Source organism: Gopherus flavomarginatus, chromosome 2 (assembly GCF_025201925.1).
Source record: "Gopherus flavomarginatus isolate rGopFla2 chromosome 2, rGopFla2.mat.asm, whole genome shotgun sequence".
Classification (NCBI taxonomy): domain Eukaryota; kingdom Metazoa; phylum Chordata; order Testudines; family Testudinidae; genus Gopherus; species Gopherus flavomarginatus.
In genome coordinates, this window is record NC_066618.1 from 103,902,261 (window position 1) to 103,921,369 (window position 19,109).

At 41.5% G+C, this 19,109-nt stretch overlaps 1 protein-coding gene across 1 annotated transcript; it reads left to right on the top strand.

Annotated features, from left to right (window-relative positions):
* The first annotated feature begins 13,479 nt into the window (after positions 1 to 13,479).
* CCDC201 (coiled-coil domain containing 201) lies at positions 13,480 to 16,738 on the top strand. Its single transcript, XM_050939725.1, has 2 exons — positions 13,480 to 14,049; positions 16,655 to 16,738. The coding sequence occupies exons 1-2, from the start codon at positions 13,480 to 13,482 to the stop codon at positions 16,736 to 16,738; spliced, it is 654 nt and encodes a 217-aa protein (XP_050795682.1).
* Positions 16,739 to 19,109: the final 2,371 nt, after the last annotated feature.

A 19,109-nucleotide genomic window follows, 5' to 3' on the forward strand; every position in this document is an offset into this window, starting at 1 on the left:
CCGTCAGCCTGATCCAAAATCCACTGCCATCAATGGAAGCATCAACTTCAATGGGATTTGTATCAGGTTTTATATTGAGTCTGCTCCCCAAAGGAGGTTTTGCCATTGACTTCTATGGGAATAGAGTGAGGCTCGTTGTGTTGTAATAGAACATCTCTAGGTAAAACAACATGGATATTCATAGCTTTGAGGAATGGACTAATGGGCCAAGATGTCATTGTTTTCCAACTACTGTAGCCCACTGATGCTTCAAAGAAAGATTATATACACATACATACACATATACTATATATATATAATATTAATACAATAACACTGGGTAACATCTAATGTTAGTTTTGCATAAATACGGGTCTATTTTTATGTAAATAGAATACTGTAGAGTATCTTCCACTCTTTTTCAGCATTGTTAAATTTGAGAAGAGCAATTGAATATTTGTCCTATTTTTATGTTAAAAAGTGAATGGGCTGAAATGGTAAATGTGAATGTAAATTTCTTATTGCAACTTTTATACTGAGTGTTTGCACTAATTATAATTTCTGAAATCTAACTAAAAAAATAAAGGAAAAATCTGCTTGAGTAAACAACTGCTGTTTCTTTTACTACATTCTGTATATTAACCACACTAAGCTGTGCTTCAGAGGGCTCACAGCGCTGCTTTTACATTTACATTCTAGGATTGCCATTGTACATTCAGGATTGCCTTGGACTACAAAATCCTATGGGGCCCAATCCGTCTCCCATTTTAGTCATTGGGAGTCTTTGCATTGGCTACAACTGGAGCTAGCTCAGGCCATATGCTCCCATTTATTGAGCTATGCAAAGGGAAATTCAAATAATGGCAGCGTGTGTCCAGGGAGAAGAGTAGAAGGGGAATGGCAGCTAGATTATATGCTGCCACCCTAACAGCAGTCCTTCCAAGCAAGTAACTATTTAGGGATCCACACAATGTTCAGAATGGGTAGCAGTTAAAGAGAACTGCTTTTAAAACAGATGTAGTTACACTAACACAAAACCCCTGTGTGGACTTTCTTAAACACATTGACTGTGCTTAAATCAGTCCCTTACAGACTTAAGGTCCAGAATAGGGCAGGCTTTTAATCTGAAATAAGAGTGATCACAGGAGGTGGTGGCAGTGCTTAAAATGTGCGAAGACAAAGCCTTGATGTTATGATCAGGGTGTGAAAAAGCGATGGATACTACCAGAAAGCTTCATTCATTAATGGCCTGTTCCAAAGCCCATTGAAAGCAGTTGGAGTCTTTCCATTGACTGGGATGGAGCGTTGATTATCCCCTAGAGGAAAAGTCTGAAGCTATTGAGAAGATAAGCATAAAGAATTTACATTGCTTTGAGGAAAATTCATGCTGCATTCACTCAAAATGAGGCCTAGATTCTGCCCTCTAATATATACAAACAATTCTCACATATGTTCAATGGGGCAGGTGGGCTCAGCCCAAGGCATGGGCAGCAAGAGACAGACAATGAAACACCATTCTCGTCTCTCTTCCTAGTGTATGATGGGGGGAAGGTATAGCAAAGAAGCAGGTTTTGCATTTTGATCTGAAAGCTGTGTGTGCCATGGTCAGTCCACTCTGCTTTGGGACATGGGTTCTGTAGTCAGAGCTTAGCACTGCAGAAAAGGAGATCTCATAGGTACCTTGGAAAGACTGGAAGTGTGGAGGCCCCGTGTGATGGAAACCAGTCAGGATTCATGTGAATTCTTTATTCAACATGCTGGACTGTAGTTCCCAGACACTCTAGCTTGTAACTTAAAGAACACAGCTTATGCTGGACAGTGATCACAATGACACTGAATGTAATGCAATCATGTCTGATTTACCCTGGTATAAGTCAGAGGTGTAGTATCAGACCTTAAATAACCGTTTATTTTCATTCATTTTTTCTGTGGAGCAGATTGTTGTCTGGCGTAAATCAGTGGAGCTCCACTGATGTCAATGGAGATATGCTGAGCTACACTCGCTAAAGAGCTGGCCTTTTGTGCTTGGAATTCTTTTCCACATAAGTACTTAATGCCATTTTTTTAATATTAAAATTTGTAACTTTCACAGTGTTTCTCTTTAAACAGTCTCAGTGAGACACTTTAGCTCATGCAGCTGTGCAGATTAATGACCCGCTCAAGTACCTTGAACCTTGGGAACAGTTTGTTTCCTCTTGTGCCCCCCTACACAGCTGAATTGGGTCAGTAGCATAATCACACGCTCTGAGATTTTTGTATTGCTTAAGCAATGAAGTACTACAGGTAGTGTGCTACATTGCAATTGATTCATAGCCTCGAGTGATATTCTGGGACAAGAAGGCCAAACCACCCAAGGAGTGGAATTACACTTCTTGCTGTTAAGAAATAGTTGTATACCTTTAAAATAAAAGAGAACATTCTGTGCATTGCCTGGGCATTATTGGTTGGTTGTCATTGGGTTATACCTATGTCAAAGCATGCCAGTTTCATCCAGAGTTCTGCAACCTTTTCTTGAATCAGTAGGTCAATTGGGTTCCCATTGCTGATGGTGGAACATGATGTGCTGTCGCATAATAGACTAGCACAGTTATACACGTACTAATCACGGCCCATATGCTGGCTGCGGCTGCCCCCACACACGTACCCAAAATGCCACAGCTGGAAAGGGAACCATATGTCAAAAACTGTCACTGTGATTCTGGCTCCCTATCAGGCCCAGGGAGTTGTGCAGGGTATACTTGAGGATGGGCCTTAGGGAGCATGGCTCACACGGTTTGATGCATACGAGTCCTGACCTGATCCTACATACCCAGTCCCATGCAGATTATTCCTGCTGCTGGCAGCAGTAGTAATGTGCATAGGTTTACTGTGTATGAAGCCAAGGACAGTCAGAATATGTGCTTACATTAACAAGGCTTCACTTGAGCCCACTGTTTGACACATTTTTATGCAATTTCATGCCTGAAGCCAGAATTTGGCCCAATATTATTATAGTTTTCTATATACTTAGGATGAATATTGACTGAATAGGGTAGGTGTCTACTTTACATTTGTTTGTAGCTAGACATGGTCTGGATATACCAGTGAGTGCATCAATAGAAACAGTTGGTGCGGTTCTAGCAATTGACATGTCATACTAGTATTGTTAAACTACAACAGATATAGATCCTCAGCTGTTGTTTAGTCAATGTAAAGCCAATTTCATTGCAGCTACAGCATTTTACACCAGCTGAGGTTCTTGCCCATAGACTGTAAGGCCAGAAGGTACTGTAACCACCATGTAGTCTAATCTCCTACATAACACAGACCAGAGAGACAGGTTTCAGAGTGGTAGCCATGTTAGTCTGTATCAGCAAAAACTATGAGGAATCCTTTTGGCACCTTAGGGACTAACAAAATTTTTTTGGACATAAGCTTTCGTGGGCTAGAACCCACTTTATCAGATGAATGAAGTGAAAAATACAGGAGCAGGTATAAATACATGAAAGGATGGGGATTGCTTTACCAAGTGTGAGGTCAGGCTAATGAGATAAATCAATTAACAACAGGATACCAAGGGAGGAAAAATAACTTTTGAAGTGGTAAGACAGTGGCCCATTACGGACAATTGAAAAGAAGGTGTGAGTAACAGTAGGGAGAAATAAGAATTGGGTAAATTAAGTTTAGGTTTTGTAATGACACAACCACTCTCAGTCTTTATTCAGGCCCAATCTGATGGTATCCAGTTTGCAAATTAATTCCAGTTCTGCAGCTTCACGTTGAAGTCCATAAACCTGGGAATCCTGGACACCCCATCATCTCAGGCACTGGCACCCTGACTGCAGGATTTTCTGGCTATGTAGACTCTCTTCAGGCCCTACGCTACCAGCATTCCCAGCTATCTTCAAGACACCACTGACTTCCTGAGGAAACTATAGTCCTTTGGTGATCTTCCAGAAAACACTATCCTAGTCACTGCGCATGTAGAAGCCCTCTACACCAACATTCCACACAAAGATGGACTACAAGCCGTCAGAAACAGTATCCCCGATAAAGTCATGGCAAACCTGTTGCTAAACTTTGTGATTTTGTCCTCACCCACAACTATTTCACATTTGGGGACAATGTATACCTTCAAGTCAGTGGCACTGCTATGAGTACCTGCATGGCCCCTCAGTATGGCAACGCTTTTATGACTGACTTAGAACAACGCTTCCTCAGATCTCTTCCCTTTATGCCCTTACTCTACTTGCGCTACACTGATTTCATCTTCATCATCTGGACCCATGGGAAGGAGGCCTTTGAGGAATTCCACCAAGATTTCAACGATTTCCACCCTACCATCAACCTCACCCTGGACCAGTCCACACAAGAGGGCCACTTCTTAGATACTACAGTGCTAATAAGTGATGGCAACATAAACACTACCCGATACCGGAAACCTACTGACCACTATACTTATCTACATGCCTCTAGCTTCCATCCAGACCACATCACATGATCCATTGTCTACAGCCAAGCTCTAAGATACAGCTGCATTTGCTCTGATCCCTCAGACAGAGACAAACACCTACAAAATCTCTATCAAACGTTCTTAAAACTGCGATATCCACCTGGTGAAGTGAAGAAACAGACTGACAGAGACAGAAGGGTACCAAGAAGTCACCTGCTACAAGACAGGCCCAACAAAGAAAGTAACAGAATACCACTAGCTGTCACCTACATCCCCCTCTCTAGCACATCACCAAGGATCTGCAACCTACCCTGAAAGAGATCCTTCACTCTCACAGATCTTGGGAGTCAGGCCAGTCCTCGCCTACAGACAGCCCCCACAACCTGAAGCAAATACTCACCAGCAACTACACATCACACAACAAAAACACCAACCCAGGAACCAAACCCTTCTACAAACCCCAGTGCCAACTCTGTCCACATATCTATTCAAGGAACACCATCATAGGACCTAACCACATCAGCCACATCATCCAGGGCTCATTCACCTGCACATCTACCAATGTGATATATGCCATCATGTGCCAGCAATGCCCTTCTGCCATGTACCTTGGCCAAACCAGACAGCCTCTACACAAAAGAATAAATGGACAAAAATATGACATCAAGAATCATAACATTCAAAAACCAGTTGAAGAACACTTCAGTCTCTCTGGTCACTCAATAAGAGGCCTAAAAGTGGCAATTCTTCAACAAAAAAACTTCAAAAACAGACTCCAACGTGAAGCTGCAGAACTGGAATTAATTTGCAAACTGGATACCATCAGATTAGGCCTGAATGAAGATTGGGAGTGGTTGGGTCATTACAAAACCTAAACTTAACTTACCCATTACTAATTTCTCCCTACTGTTACTCAGACCTTCTTGTCAACTGTCTATAATGGGCCACTCTCTTATCGCTTCAAAAGTTATTTTTCCTCCCTTGGTATCCTGTTGTTAATTGATTTATCTCGTTAAACTGACCTCACACTTCGTAAAGCAACCCCCATCCTTTCATCTATTTATATTCCACTCTTGTATTTTTCACTTCCTTCATTTGATGAAGTGGGTTCTAGCCCACGAAAGCTTATGCCCAAATAAATTTGTTAGTCTCTAAGGTGCCGAAACGACTCCTCATTGTTTTTACAGCCCATAGAATTTCACCCATTAATTCCTGCATCTTTTCAACAGTTCAGTGCATTTTAGATCTGGGTTACAATCCGACCACTCGAATATGACACAAACTTTTTTGTTTTTTAGTAGCTGGAACAAAGTAATGAAAATCCATCACTTACTGACTACTGAGAGAGCTGGAGTTTAGACATTTCTTTGGCATTGGTCAAACAGCACTCATATTGTTGCCAAAGGTTTTGAAAGCATCACTGACTGTTTTCCCCTCAAACTGTATAGTTACTATGTATGTTCATTGAACTTTGGCAATAGTATCCTGTGCTGCTTAGCAACACTGCCAACAGAATTAGAAGGGAGCAGTCACATCAGAAAATACACAGCAAGTACAGGGGAAGGATTCCTGTTGAACATTAACTACGGTTGACTTCAACTCTGTAGAACCATGCAGGAATTGTATAGGAGGCCAAGTGACACACAAAGACAGAGCAGTATGTGGCATGAAGCTATGACAGGAATGAATGGGCACAATGTATGAGTGAGATGGGGTACATGCAGAGGAATCATTGACATCACTATAAAGCAGATGATGTATTGATTTTCAGACGGTTAATGACCTGTACAACTATCAAATGGTGCCTAGGTCATTATCAGCAAGGTAATTAGACAAAAGAGGTCAAAAACTAAGTAGCTAGCTCATAGGGCAAAATAAATATTTTCCCTTGATTGGCATTCCCTGGGACATTTTAAAAACAACCACCTATACATTTCAATCCCCTTTTAATAAATTAAAAAGTGCCATAGTGATTTTATCCCATGATCCACTGAAAACATTTGAAGGCATTAAAAAAATCTTTAAATACATAAGGCCCAATTCTCCTCTTGCAGACACAAGTAAGGATCCTATTGAAGTTATATATTTGATGGGCATATTGGGCCATTTGGGTGTAGGTGGTAGTAAAATACTCATTTCTGAGCTTGTACATGAATTTTTACCTCCCCGACATAGCCCTGTCTATGCAATATTTCTCACGTATGTACTCTTCAATGCTTTGTTTATGCCAGTACCGGCAGCATATCAGTCCAGAAAAGGTTCTGCTAGAGGGATGCTAACTTTTACTCCTCGGCCATGTAGGGATGTGGGGCAACCTAGGCCAAAATGGATGCCTAAAGTTAAAGGCAATTAAAGAGGAGATGTTCAAGAGTACAAAGGGCCGATAGGCACCCAGTTCCCAATGATTTTCAGACTCCATTAAAGCCTTTGAAATTTTCATCCTGAAGCCATATTTTGGCACCTAACTAAGGGGTCGGGGGAGGGGTTCTCCCCAAGGTTGCTGAGCATCTACAAAACCTATTGGTTTCACCTTTGGTAGGAAAGGGTCAACAGTATTCCTCAATAAGCAATAGTCCACCAGAAGCAGGACCATCACTTTTCTGTTGTTTAAAAAAAAGCTTATTAGTGGTTATTTAAAGGTAACAGTGCCATGCAACTATTGACTGACTATGAGTTAAACATTTCAAAAAAAGCCGAAGCCCCGCCCCTATCCCCTAGCTTTTTAATGACTAGCTGATTTAGGAGACTGTATCATTGTCAAATGAAATTTAGGTGCCTGTGAGACAACAGTGAATTGGACTTAGGCTCCTAAGTGCCTAAATCCTTAGCAACAATGAGTCTTAGGTTCCTAAATCTGTTAGACATTGTGACACTGAACACAACAATGCCTAAAATATCTTTAAATACCTACTTCTAGGTGCCTTATAAGCTTGGGGACATTCTATGGCCTGTGTAACACTAGAAGTCAGATGATCACAATGGGCTCTTTGGAATTTATGATTCTAAATCCGTCCTATTTAAAAAAAACAAAAAACCACCACCCAGGGGCATGATTTTTGGGGCACCTAAATCTACAGACAGGCACCTCTGAAAAATCCAACTAGCATCTTTAGGCATCTAAATACCTAACTAAATTACTTTTGAAAATGGGACTCAGGCTTCTAAATCACCTAGGCCCTTTTGAAAAATTTACCTGGTGACCTTAAAAATGTAGTTTTACTTCCATCATCATTTACTTTATTTCTTCTGTCTTCTCCTCCCCGTCCCATTCCTTCCAGCTAACACATTTTTTTCTGCTGTATATTTACTCTTGGTCTTGCCTGCCCCATCTATTCTCCTTCTGTTCTAGCTGTCATTGCATTGTGTGTGTTCATGCTATATTCTCCATCAAGCTCCCCACCTCCTCCCAGTTTCATTTTCATTTCTCCAAACTGAAGAGTGTTCACTGACATCACACCACAGCCAGACGGTGAAGCTGGCAGTGGGAAATGGGAGAGGAGGAAGGCATGGAAGGAAGAGTCTTTTTTTTCCACTGCATGGCAGATTTTGCTCACCATGGGATCTGGAACCTTTGCACCAAAGGCCAGCAGAATGGTAGCATGAGCAATAGTGAAGGGACCATTGTAGGGGGTCTGACCTCCTGCATAACAGTCAAAGAACCTGACTTAATACTTTCTAGTAGCTGAGGGATGGTCCAGTGGTTTGGACACTATCCTAGCACTTAACAAAGGAGGGTTCCATTCTCTGCTTTACCTAAAGCTTCCTAAGTCACTTAAACCTGTTTTTAGGCATTGCTATGCTCAGCATAGCAATACCTAACTGATTGAGGAACCTAAGGGATTTAGGCACTTAGGACTCAAAAGCCCATAGACTGGCAATGGAATTCAGACTCCCAAGTGTCTAAATCTCTTTGGAAAATGTGATTGAGGTTCCTAAATCAGTTAGGAGGTGAGAGGTTGAATGTGGCCACATTTAAGTTGCTTTAAAAATCTGAGCCTTAACTGCTAAGTGCCTATAAAATGGGGCTAATACTTTCCTGCTCCGCAGGGGTGTTGTGAGGATAAATACATTAAAGACTGTGAGGCACATTGAGAGCTACTGATAAAAAGCATTGTATAAGAACTAGGTATTTTTGTTATAGCTGCATTGGGACCAGTGTTAGAGGCTAGTTGAACATATGACTTCTCAGGCTGGAGTTACACCTCTGGACCAACAAGGCACTCATTAGGGAAGTCTTGGACCCAGGCCAGGGTACTGTTTTGAGCCTATCGCTAATGAGTGCCCAGCAAAAGGCACACATTGTCAGCAGAGACGGAAGACGTGGTCACACAAGTCAAGACCTGGGCACAGAGTGTGGGGAAATTTGCACAATGGTGGCATGAGCTGTTCCTTAGTATGTTGCTAAAGCATCCCAAGTCTACTCTCTCCATGTAAAGCAATCTAGTTATCACAAGCTCCCAGAAATCGCAGAAGCTAACACACACATTTCATGAAAGCCGGGGCCCACTGGTCATTGCTATGTGTTGTGAAATGTATGTCCAGATACTTGGTGAAGATGCCAATCAAAACCACCCCCTTCTGGTGTGAGAAAGCTCACAGTGGCCCTACTCTGAGCACAAACCCCTCAAAAGAGACAAATCGGCAGATTAAACAATAGCGATACTTGCCTGCAAATCAGCACCGAAATTACTGTTACATTATCAACGTCCTTCTTGTGTTCATGCCAGAAAAGATGGGTTCTGAAAGAGGAATTGGAATGAAGCAAAGGGAAATGGTTTTGTGAAATAGAGCTCTATGCCTAGGGGGCAGTATGGAAAAAGACGCAGGTACGGGACAAAGTTATATAGGGGCTTGAGGCAAGGATGAAAAGTTTCAACTTGCTCTGATATACAATAAAAAATCAGCAAAGGGATGCATAAGGTATGTATACACAGCAAAAGCTGTGCACAAACTGGCTTAATTGAGCTAGCTTGAATCCAACTAGTATGGGCAACATTAACAGCAAAAACTGCACAGCCAAGGCTTCAGTGCAAGTAGTATACGTGAGACACAGGCCTGAGTATGAATGTGGCTTGGTAGCCCATGCTGTGTCCTCCTCGGCCCATCCTGTGGCTCTGTGGAGACGTATCCATAGAATGAGGTGATGCACTATTACTCAGAGCCACAAAATAATACTCAGAGCCTCAACTGCCTAGCATTACACAGTGATGTTTGCCTCATAGCCCTGCTGAAACAAGCAACAATGTTGTGTCCCCGTGTGACACAACGCGACAGTAAAAATACGCCAATGCTATGTCGGGACATCACTCTCTGCTCTGCATTATATAATGAATTGACTTTCCAGCCCTCCAAGGTACAGTAATGACCTAGCTGGTTCTTCCACCAAGCCACAACACCTCTCGTTTGAAAAACTAACTACTAATATTCAAAATGAGGTAAGGGCTGGTCTACTTTCTCCTATGTTTGTAAAGAACTGAGGGCTTTACTCTGGGATTTTTGCCCAGCCACAAATATCTCAAAATAGCTTTTGTTCAGTTCTCTAAATGTTCTTGTCAGGAACCTCCACTGGGAATCTATGAAATAAATAGCTTATTCTGAACAAACTGCTTATTTTCAGGATGTTTACTTGTGCAAGCCATGTGATTGTGTGCCTCCATTTCTCAAGTTCTCTTTCAATTCCTCTGGGGCACATAACTTAAAGCAAGCATCTTGCCCATATACTAACAGATTGTTATTCCTAAATGGCATCTCCTAGTTCTCTATTCATAGTGCAATTATTAATACAGCTAACAAGGGGTGATTTAGTTCTCTAAGATTAGGTTTGCTATACCTAGACTCCTTGGAACTGCAAGTTCAAGTCCCAGCAAGGTCAACTCAGCCCTTCCTCCTTCTGTCACAGATTAAATACATTCCATGCACTTTACAAAGTGGGGGTCACTTGGATAACACACTGAAATGAGGTCAGGTCTTGGCTGTGCTGTGTGGATATTACAGATCACATGGCACATTCTGAGAAGGGAGTTGCCTCAGTGTCCTTGTAAGTGGACCCCACCAACAAAATTTGTTTTGCAGTGTCCTGTGCATAAGTTGTTTACCATCATGCACCTCAGAGATGGCTGTAGTTCAGTGGTGGTGCTGTGCATATATAATTTCTAAGGCTAAGATTTTGTCACAGATATTTTTAGTAAAAGTCAGGGACAAGTCATGGGCAATAAAGAAAAATTAATGGAAGCATATGACCATATCCATGGGGAACTGCTGGGTCTCCACAACCCCCTTTCGGTTAGGCAAATGCAGGAGCCCCACTCGGTGCTCCGAGGGCTCCCACTTCCTGTGGTGTCTCAGAGCTTCGTGGTCCCCCATTACCCATGGCAACTGGGAGTTCTGGGGTCCCCCCCCCGCTCATAGTGGCTAAGAGCTGGAGGGTACCCCCACCACCTGCAGGACCCAGCTGCAGCGGGGTACCCCCACCACCCACGGCTGCCCGGAACTCTGGAGGTCCCTGCTACCCATGGTGGCTGGGAGCTGCAGAGTCCCCCTGCTGCCAGTGGTGGCTGGGAGCTTGGGGGGGGGGTGGGGAAGAGGCACCACCATCAGCGGGGAGACTCTGCAGCTCTTGACCACCATGGCCAAAGTCACGGAAGTCTCTGGAAGTTACAGATTCTGTTACCTCCATGACCTCCGTGACAAAATCAGAACCTTAATAAATTTCTAATAGGCACTGAAAGCTAAATTTGGTGCTATATGTAGACTCTATCATTTCAGTTCTGCACGTTTCTCATCCATTGAGGTTTGTTTCAAGACAAGGATTTGCCATTTCCACAATTGAACATGTCCTTAGTCTGCAAACTCTAGAGGGATTCTAACCCCAGGTCCCTGTCATGAGCCTCATTTTGTTTTTGCTTTTTCTTCTCTTTGAAATTTGGAGCAGATTAGAGGTGCCAAGTTTGTGATTAGGGGAATTTAGAGGATTAATTACCATCCCCCACTACAACAAAGGATTCTGGGAAGCTCTTTGGGCTACAAGAGCCCAAATGTAGTGAAACCTAAAACATCTGACTTGGAACCAGGAGAGTGATGCCAAAGAACCTAATGTTTCAGTATGTGTTGTTTTGAGGTGGTTTTTCTTTTATCTCCTGTTTATCTGTTAAAATGAGTGACCTGGAGGGAGAGAATCCATCTGACTATAGCAAAAGACTTATCACACTTTATGGCAAGCCTCATCCAACACTTATATTAGAAATGAAGTCTAAAACAGAAATCCAACTTTAGAAGAGAACTAATGTTCAATTTAATATAGTTAAGCTTTAACCAATGCTTGTAATTATTTTCTTTCTTTAATTAAAGTGCTTATTAAGGAAGGCTTTTAAAATTAGCTGCTAGTTACCCCTAAGTTTTACTAATTAAAAGGAATCCCACTTAATACTACTAGCCCTGTAACTACCTCCACTGGGCTTCTATAGAAACAAAAATATTATTTTCTTTTAAAGTCATGATTTGATTAAAGGAATAAATCTGTGGCCACATACACCTTTCATAGGAAAAAGCAGCTCCTCTAATCTATAACTTCTATTACAATGCAGCAGAAACTAATTTTCTTTGAAAAAGATACACCTGGATGAAAGTAGTCCTGATGAGAAATATCTTTGAAAGGATGTTTTAATGGTTTTTAAAGTGTTAATGTTCCTGATTCTCTAGGGCTTCTCACCCTGTTTTGCTTAACACCTGTGCAAGATGGATGTTAAACTCTACTAAACCCAAATGATAGTATCTGGCACAGGTGCAAAGGGTGGAAGGCAGCAGAGAATCAGACCTCACTTCTTCAGTAGAAGAATTGATTGTTGTAAGATCTTTTTGCTCTATTTTGTTTGGAGTGTAGACATTTGTTGGTTTAGTTTAAAAAGCCATTTAAATAGTTAACACTACAAATTTTATAAAAGAACTGTTTTATAAAATACAAAATGTATAAGAACACTGACCCAATACTTTCATGACCTTCAAAAAAAAAAATCTTAAGGTGACAGATTTTTCTCTTAAAAAGTCAAAGGTTTCTCTGCAAGCTTTTGTGGCATTATTAAGGCCCATATATTGTACAGGGCTGTGCCTGGGCAGATTCCTACTACAGGATCTGACCAGAACACCTAAAGCAGAGACCAAAGCTGCTTTTTTGCTTCTTCTTTAGGTGTTTGTGTTGTCTTCAGGCAGGCCTTTGCAGGATTCTGACATTAGGGTCTGGCAAGTAAGTAAAAGAAAGAATTATTTTTAAATACATTGACTTTATAGTCAATGTGAGCATAGCTGAATGCAACATGTGATCTGATCCTGTCCCACTGAAATCAAGGGGAGTGTTGCCAGTGACTTCAAGCTCTTGCTCAGAGTAGAGTGGAATATTCTCAGATTGTTTGTTTATTTCTTGGGTTTTCTCCCTTTTTATAGTGAAGTTTCACTTCTATAATTGGGTTATACTACACTGATTGACTTGGAATGCAGCAGTTATCCCCTACCACTGAAATTTTGCAACCTAAGTGGATTATTAGCTCTCTGTACTGACCTAGGAGGAACCTGAGTATCCCAACCGCCATTATTTTAATGAATGTTTCAGATATCCTGAAATATCTTTAAATAAATGAAGATCCTAGTGTACAGCTCCACACCTGAGAGTTCCTCCTCCTCTTATTTTTTAAAAGAAAGAAAACTGCATGATCAGTTGTGCAGTAAGCAATCTTCTAATGTTCCTTCCTTTTATTTTAAAATGACATTTCTTCAAACATTTCCAGTGCATTAGTCCTCAAAAAGGACTAACTCCATGTAACTTCTGAGCATAAATAAAAGCACTTGTTAGTATTTTTTTAAACACGTGGGTGACTTAAACTGCCATTCCCCCCCTTAAAAACAAACAAACAAATGCATAACTTGTGGCAGAGAATATACATGATAGAGTTTTACAATGAAATTGCCCTAATAGTGCTATTGTGCTATCATGTTACACATGGTAATAGATTCCATAGTCCTTCAAAGACTTACTTGTTTGTTTGTTTTTGCATTGAAGAACAGAACCAAATTAGAATATGTCAGAGGAAGAAGATTCTTTCTTGAATGTCAAAAGATCTTTGAAAAAGGCAGTGGTGAAACATAGCACTCCGGTGGATTCAATGTTCTCCCAAAGTATGTTATCTCTGGTGGATATGACGAATCAATCTATCAGAGAACAAAACATAAGTAAGAGAGTCTATGGGTCTCCAGTGCCAAAATCATCCTTCCAGAAACAAGCATCATCTCAAGAACAACTAATGCACCTTGACAAGCTCATTTCTCAAGTCACTTTTCCAAAAAAGCTTTCCACAGTATTGGACCCAGAGGAATCAAGTGAAGAGGTGAGCCTCAGCTCTTGGGTTGCAGTTCCTAGAAAAAGACTTTCAACAGTGTTGGCTTCAGAGGAATCCAGTGAAGAGCCAAGCTTCAAGACAATGGTTCCCCCTATAGTAAGTGCAGCAGCTGAAGTCCCTGCTGAACCATCTAAGAAGGCAGCCACAGTAACTTCTAAAAGTATATTTGCATGGCTTGTTACCGAAATTCCTGGGATAAAAAATCCCACATTAAGAAAAAGAAGAAAAAAGAAATTTGAAAAAAACCTTTTGGTAAATACAATTTTCATACATTTTCTGAGGTGATTAAGTTGCGTGACATTCTATCAATATCTGGCGGGTGAATCCAAATCTTTTCAGTGGCTGTTCAGGACAGTCTTAAATCTGCTGATAAAAGTTGTGTAATTTAAATTCTTTGCTTGTACTCTACTAGCATGAATACTCACAAAGTAAATGTGTAGCCTATATGCTCAATATCTGCCAACAGCAAATTTCAAGTAATATTTTTGAATGTATAACTCAATTTATGAGATGTTGATGGTTAGTTACATAAGTCATGTGCTTCTATTTCAGTTCCCTGGCTGGATAACCTGTGTTACTCTCTTAAATGCCATATTTAAATACAGCATCAACTGTGACTTGTGTACTGTACTGTCAAATGTATAACAAGCTAATTAACTAGCTTGAACTGCAAAATGTATATTCCATTTTAATAGAACAATCTGCAGCCCAAGAATTATTTGCTTGCAGAAATTAGTGATTAATTTCAAATAACGAATACATTTGAGGCTCTTTCAATCTTTGTGAAGACAATACACAAGGGAAAAAATAGTTATGTAATAGAACCCACATTCTCCGGTAACAAGCACTACCTCTTGAATTAAGGGAGAATCTCCATTGATTGTTACTGCTAAATGGCCCATGTCTGTGTCATGGAGGGCATGGAAGTCACGGATTCCATGACTTTCTGAGACCTCCATAACTTCTGCAGCAGCCAGTGTGGCTGGCCTCAGGGACTGCCTGAGCAGCGGCTCTCCAGAGGCCCCACAGAGCAGCAGTACCCTGCCCCTCGCTCCCCCTCCCCCCCAGTTAAGATGTAGTCAGGGTACTTATAGTAAAGGTCATGGGCTGTGAATTTTTGTTTATTGCCCGTGACCTGTCCATGACTTTTTTACTAAAAATATCCATGGCTACATCATAGCCTTGCTCACTACACGAATTTAAGCAGTTCAGATTTAATCCAGAAAAGGGCTATTGTGCACATACACAATAGCCTTCCTTATAATTGGGCTTTCCACACAAACATCCTTAGTAAAGCTTGTTGTGAAAAATTGAAATTCAGCAGGTGGGGGATATTTTTGCAAGTTTTTTTGGGGGGGAATGTGGTTTTCTTTGTTTGTAGTGTGGGAGAGGGTGGTGGTGTTTTTGCACATCCAATGTTTTGTTCAGTTATAGACCTGGTCCAGATACTTCAAAACTCTGGCGCTTTTTAATTTGATCAAGGGGAGTGTTACAAAATTTCAAACAATAATTTCAATTTAGGAGGGTTGTACTTATATTGCATTTATGTGTGTCCTTTTAATAGTGATTAATGATAAGTATTGCTCACTGGAAACCTGAATTTCTCTGTGAAAAATGTCAAGGTTTTGCTTTTCATCCTAATTTGGAACAAATTTCCTTTCCCCCTTCCCCCACCCCTTCAATTTCTTGCTGAAGTGAAATTCTACAATATTTTGTTTAGGAAACAATAAAACAAAATAGGCTTCGTGGAAACCACAGCTGCCAAGGAGCTGGGGAAGTAGACAGGTGGATAACTTGTCAGGAAACCAGGCAGGTTTCTGTCGGAAACTAGCCTTGGTTACATCAGGCTTTGTCAAAATCTATATTTTACTATTTCAATAAAATAAGCATTCTCTGTTGGAAAACTCACACACAGTTCTAATGCAAAGTTTACTCACATTGGGTGGATTAATTAATATTTTTGCCTCTATTTAGCAATGACTATTTGCCTTCTATAAACCTCTTCTGGGAACATGCTTAATGATTACGTTTTGGAGATAAACTGGTAAATATGCAGAACGAAGGAACAGATTCTTGGTTGGAGGCTGCATGAATTGAGTTTGCAAAGCATTACGTTTATCATGCTTCAAGCTCAAACTATAAACAAGCCAAAATAACAACGGAATGAAACAAAACAACACAAAAAGATTTAACTCCTCGTAGAACGCTGGAGACCGTGAATTAAGCTACTGCCGGGCACTGCTTAAAGTTAGGCCCTCATCTCTAGGATTTGCTTCTAATGAAAACATGTCAAATTCTGCTCATTTCTAGAACACCCATAGCCTTTGTCTTCACAAGTGGAAACTCTCCCAGCAATTCAAACTGGTTTTAAACCAGATGTCAGCACTAATGTAGGAAAGGATCCAGTAACTGGAACCTTTCATTATGTATTTGTTTAAATATCTGGTTTAGTTAAAACTTAGACTTAGTTTGAATGTTAAGGAAATGTGTGTAGAAAAAGCCTATGTGAGATGCATTTCTTTCTCCCGGCTTTCCACTAAGTACTGACGCCACCTCCTGCAATTTAGTCTATTGGCTGTCACAAAGTAGAGTCCTTCTATTAACTTCCATGGGCTTTGGATCAGGTTCTCGACTTGTCCAGACTCGGCATCAACGTCTGATAGTTGTTATGCCAGTGTGAATCCATAGTAACTGTTACACAGCAGTTTTACTGCACTAAAGGTAAGTAGTGTGGAAGAAGGGTCAGGCTTTTACTAAATAGAGCAGATGTTTGGTTTGTTTAATTGCAGAAAAAAGTCCTGTTGTGTTGGTTGTGCAGAACGGTTTGCTAGGCTAAACATTTTTCTCTTTAAAATAGGAAGCAAAACAGCGAGAATGGGAATTACGTCAACTCAAAAATATCGAAGAGGCGACTAGACATGAGCTGACAATTGAAGTTTGATGTAGTGAATTCCCAAGTGAGTATTGCTGCACGTTGTACAACTGGAAAAAGTGGTTCCATTAAACTATAGATTCGGCTACTGGGTCTGCTGTAACTGTGTGGCAAACAGGGAGCGGGGAGGAAAGGACGGCATTAAAGCAAACCCTGTAGCAAATTTTTTAAATAAGGAACCTCCAGAGCATTAAGAGGCCTGATGCCACGGGGGCAGATCCTTAGCAGAGCCCATGCCACTAACACCAGCTTACAAGCAGGCCCCAGGGGTGGAAAACTGCCCCTCTACAAGGGTTATACTTCATCTTGTAAGGGCCCACGTTTCTTCATGTAATATCTAAGGCTATATCTACACTACAGCAGTGCAGCTACATCACCGTAGAGCTGCTGGTGAAGATGCTCTAAGCTGACAGGAGAGAGGTATCCCCTCGGCTTAATAATTCCTGCCTCTCCTGCCAACATAGCACTATCCATGCCAGCGCTTAGGCTGGTATAATTTATGTCTCTATGGGGTGTCGATTATTCACACTCCCAAGTGACGTAAATTATACCAAAGTAATTTGTGGCGTAGACACAGCCTAAATCTTCTAGGACTTTGGATGTAGTTTAAATAACATGAGTAACTGCTTCACGAGGCTTCTTCTCTAGCTAATAAGTTTATATTGCAAGAATTTCTTCATCTATAGAGTAATCAATGCTGATGCAATCAGGAATGTTCTTGCTGTTGGCTGGGGATATGAGGAAATAGTGAGAGGCACAAAGGAGGGAGGACAGCCTCTGGAGATTACTAATTAATTGCAGTTTGTTTTGAATAGTTGACTCTAACTGAACTTGCTTTAGCCCTTGATATTCTGCTAAATGCACCATGTATGGCTGACTGAGTCTTCCCCTGTTGCCACTTGCCCCAAGCACTTCCTGCCATTATGAGTGCTCACTGGAACTACTGTACCCTGGAAAAAAAATCAACCTGTTTTGAAAGACATCACTGAAATGTCTGTTCAATTCACTGTAGACATTCAACTATGTTAATAATGGCCACTACATAATGTAGAGAATATAACTCCATTATAAACCACCTGATACACCTCTGGTTTCAACCAACAGTTTATAATGGAATTATTAGGGGTGAGGCTGGTAGCACTACACATTACTAAGGTTACCTGACAGTCCCATTAGCAACTGTTTGGTTTGAAATTTTACAGGTAGTATGTCTATTTCAGGCAGAATATTTTTGGAAGTTTCAGCCAAAATGGATCACCCATTTCCGAAAACAAAGCTAGGACAAACTTTTCTATTTTCCCTTTGTTAAAGTCTTTCTTGGAAAAGTTCTAGTGCCCTCATGTTAGAGTAGAGATTTGATGGGATGGGGGAGGGTAATGTGTGTCTCACTGTTTCTGTGAATATTCAGCCAAATTCAGCCAAGTTATAAGTATTTGCAAAATGGCAGCTTACACATACTCAGTGGCGCTTCTTAAATTTTAGCAGCTAAATTCTGTCTGCACTGGGCATGCTCCAACCTGGGGCTAAGCAGCGCTTCTCCTGCAATTGCAGCTCTGGGTGATTGCAGGCTGTACCACATCCAGGTCACAGAAGTGGAACTGAGAGCAGGAAGCCTGTCTCTCCTGTGCTTCCAGTGAACTCTCTCCCTCTCACCCCCACCCCTCGCTGGTCCCAGGCAGCATGAAGGAGCTGGACTGGTGTCCGTGTGGGGCATACACTAAGACAAGTATCTTGTGATGGTGGTGGGGAAGTGGGGCAGAATCTGGGAGCTGGAAAGGAAGCCAGTAGGGGTGGGTGAAACTGAGAGCAGATGAGGAGTGGGTGGAGAGATTTGAACTGGTTGGGAAGGTGACTGGGATGGAGAACAAGGGAGAGAGGGGATAAGATAGATCAGATGAGAAGCCAAGATCTTCAAGTGGGAGATCTGGGACTGGGTTAATGAAGAGACTTGGACAAGAGAGCTAGGAAGGGGTGCGTGCAGATGCTGAGCTTGGACAAGGAGTCGCTGCCCCAGGAGGAAGATTGGGAGTGGGAGCCAAGGGGAATGGGGAAGTGTGGGGCAGAAGGCGAGTGTGAAGAAGAGAGAGATTGGATAAGGAGATGGAAGTGGCGGATTGGGACTGCCTGGCCAAGGATGCAGGGGTAAAGGAGTAGGAGTTGAGAGAGGGAACTGGTAATGGCTGGGCAAGGGTAGTGGGACTGGGAGTCTGAAGGGAAGAGACTAGGATGTGATGGACAAGTAGACTGGGATGAGAGCCCTGAGGAGTGGGCCACGCTAGGTGAGGAAAATATGACTGAAACAAGGAGCTAGGAGCGGGGAAGAGACAAGATGGATCCTATGGGAAAAAATAACTTGTGACCATGTAATTAATGACTATAT

Coding starts and splice junctions, on each gene's coding strand:
- CCDC201 (XM_050939725.1), top strand. CDS start 13,480: ATGTCAGAGGAAGAAGATTCTTTCTTGAATGTCAAAAGATCTTTGAAA. Junction 14,050..16,654: donor AATTTGAAAAAAACCTTTTG/GTAAATACAATT, acceptor TCTTTAAAATAG/GAAGCAAAACAGCGAGAATG.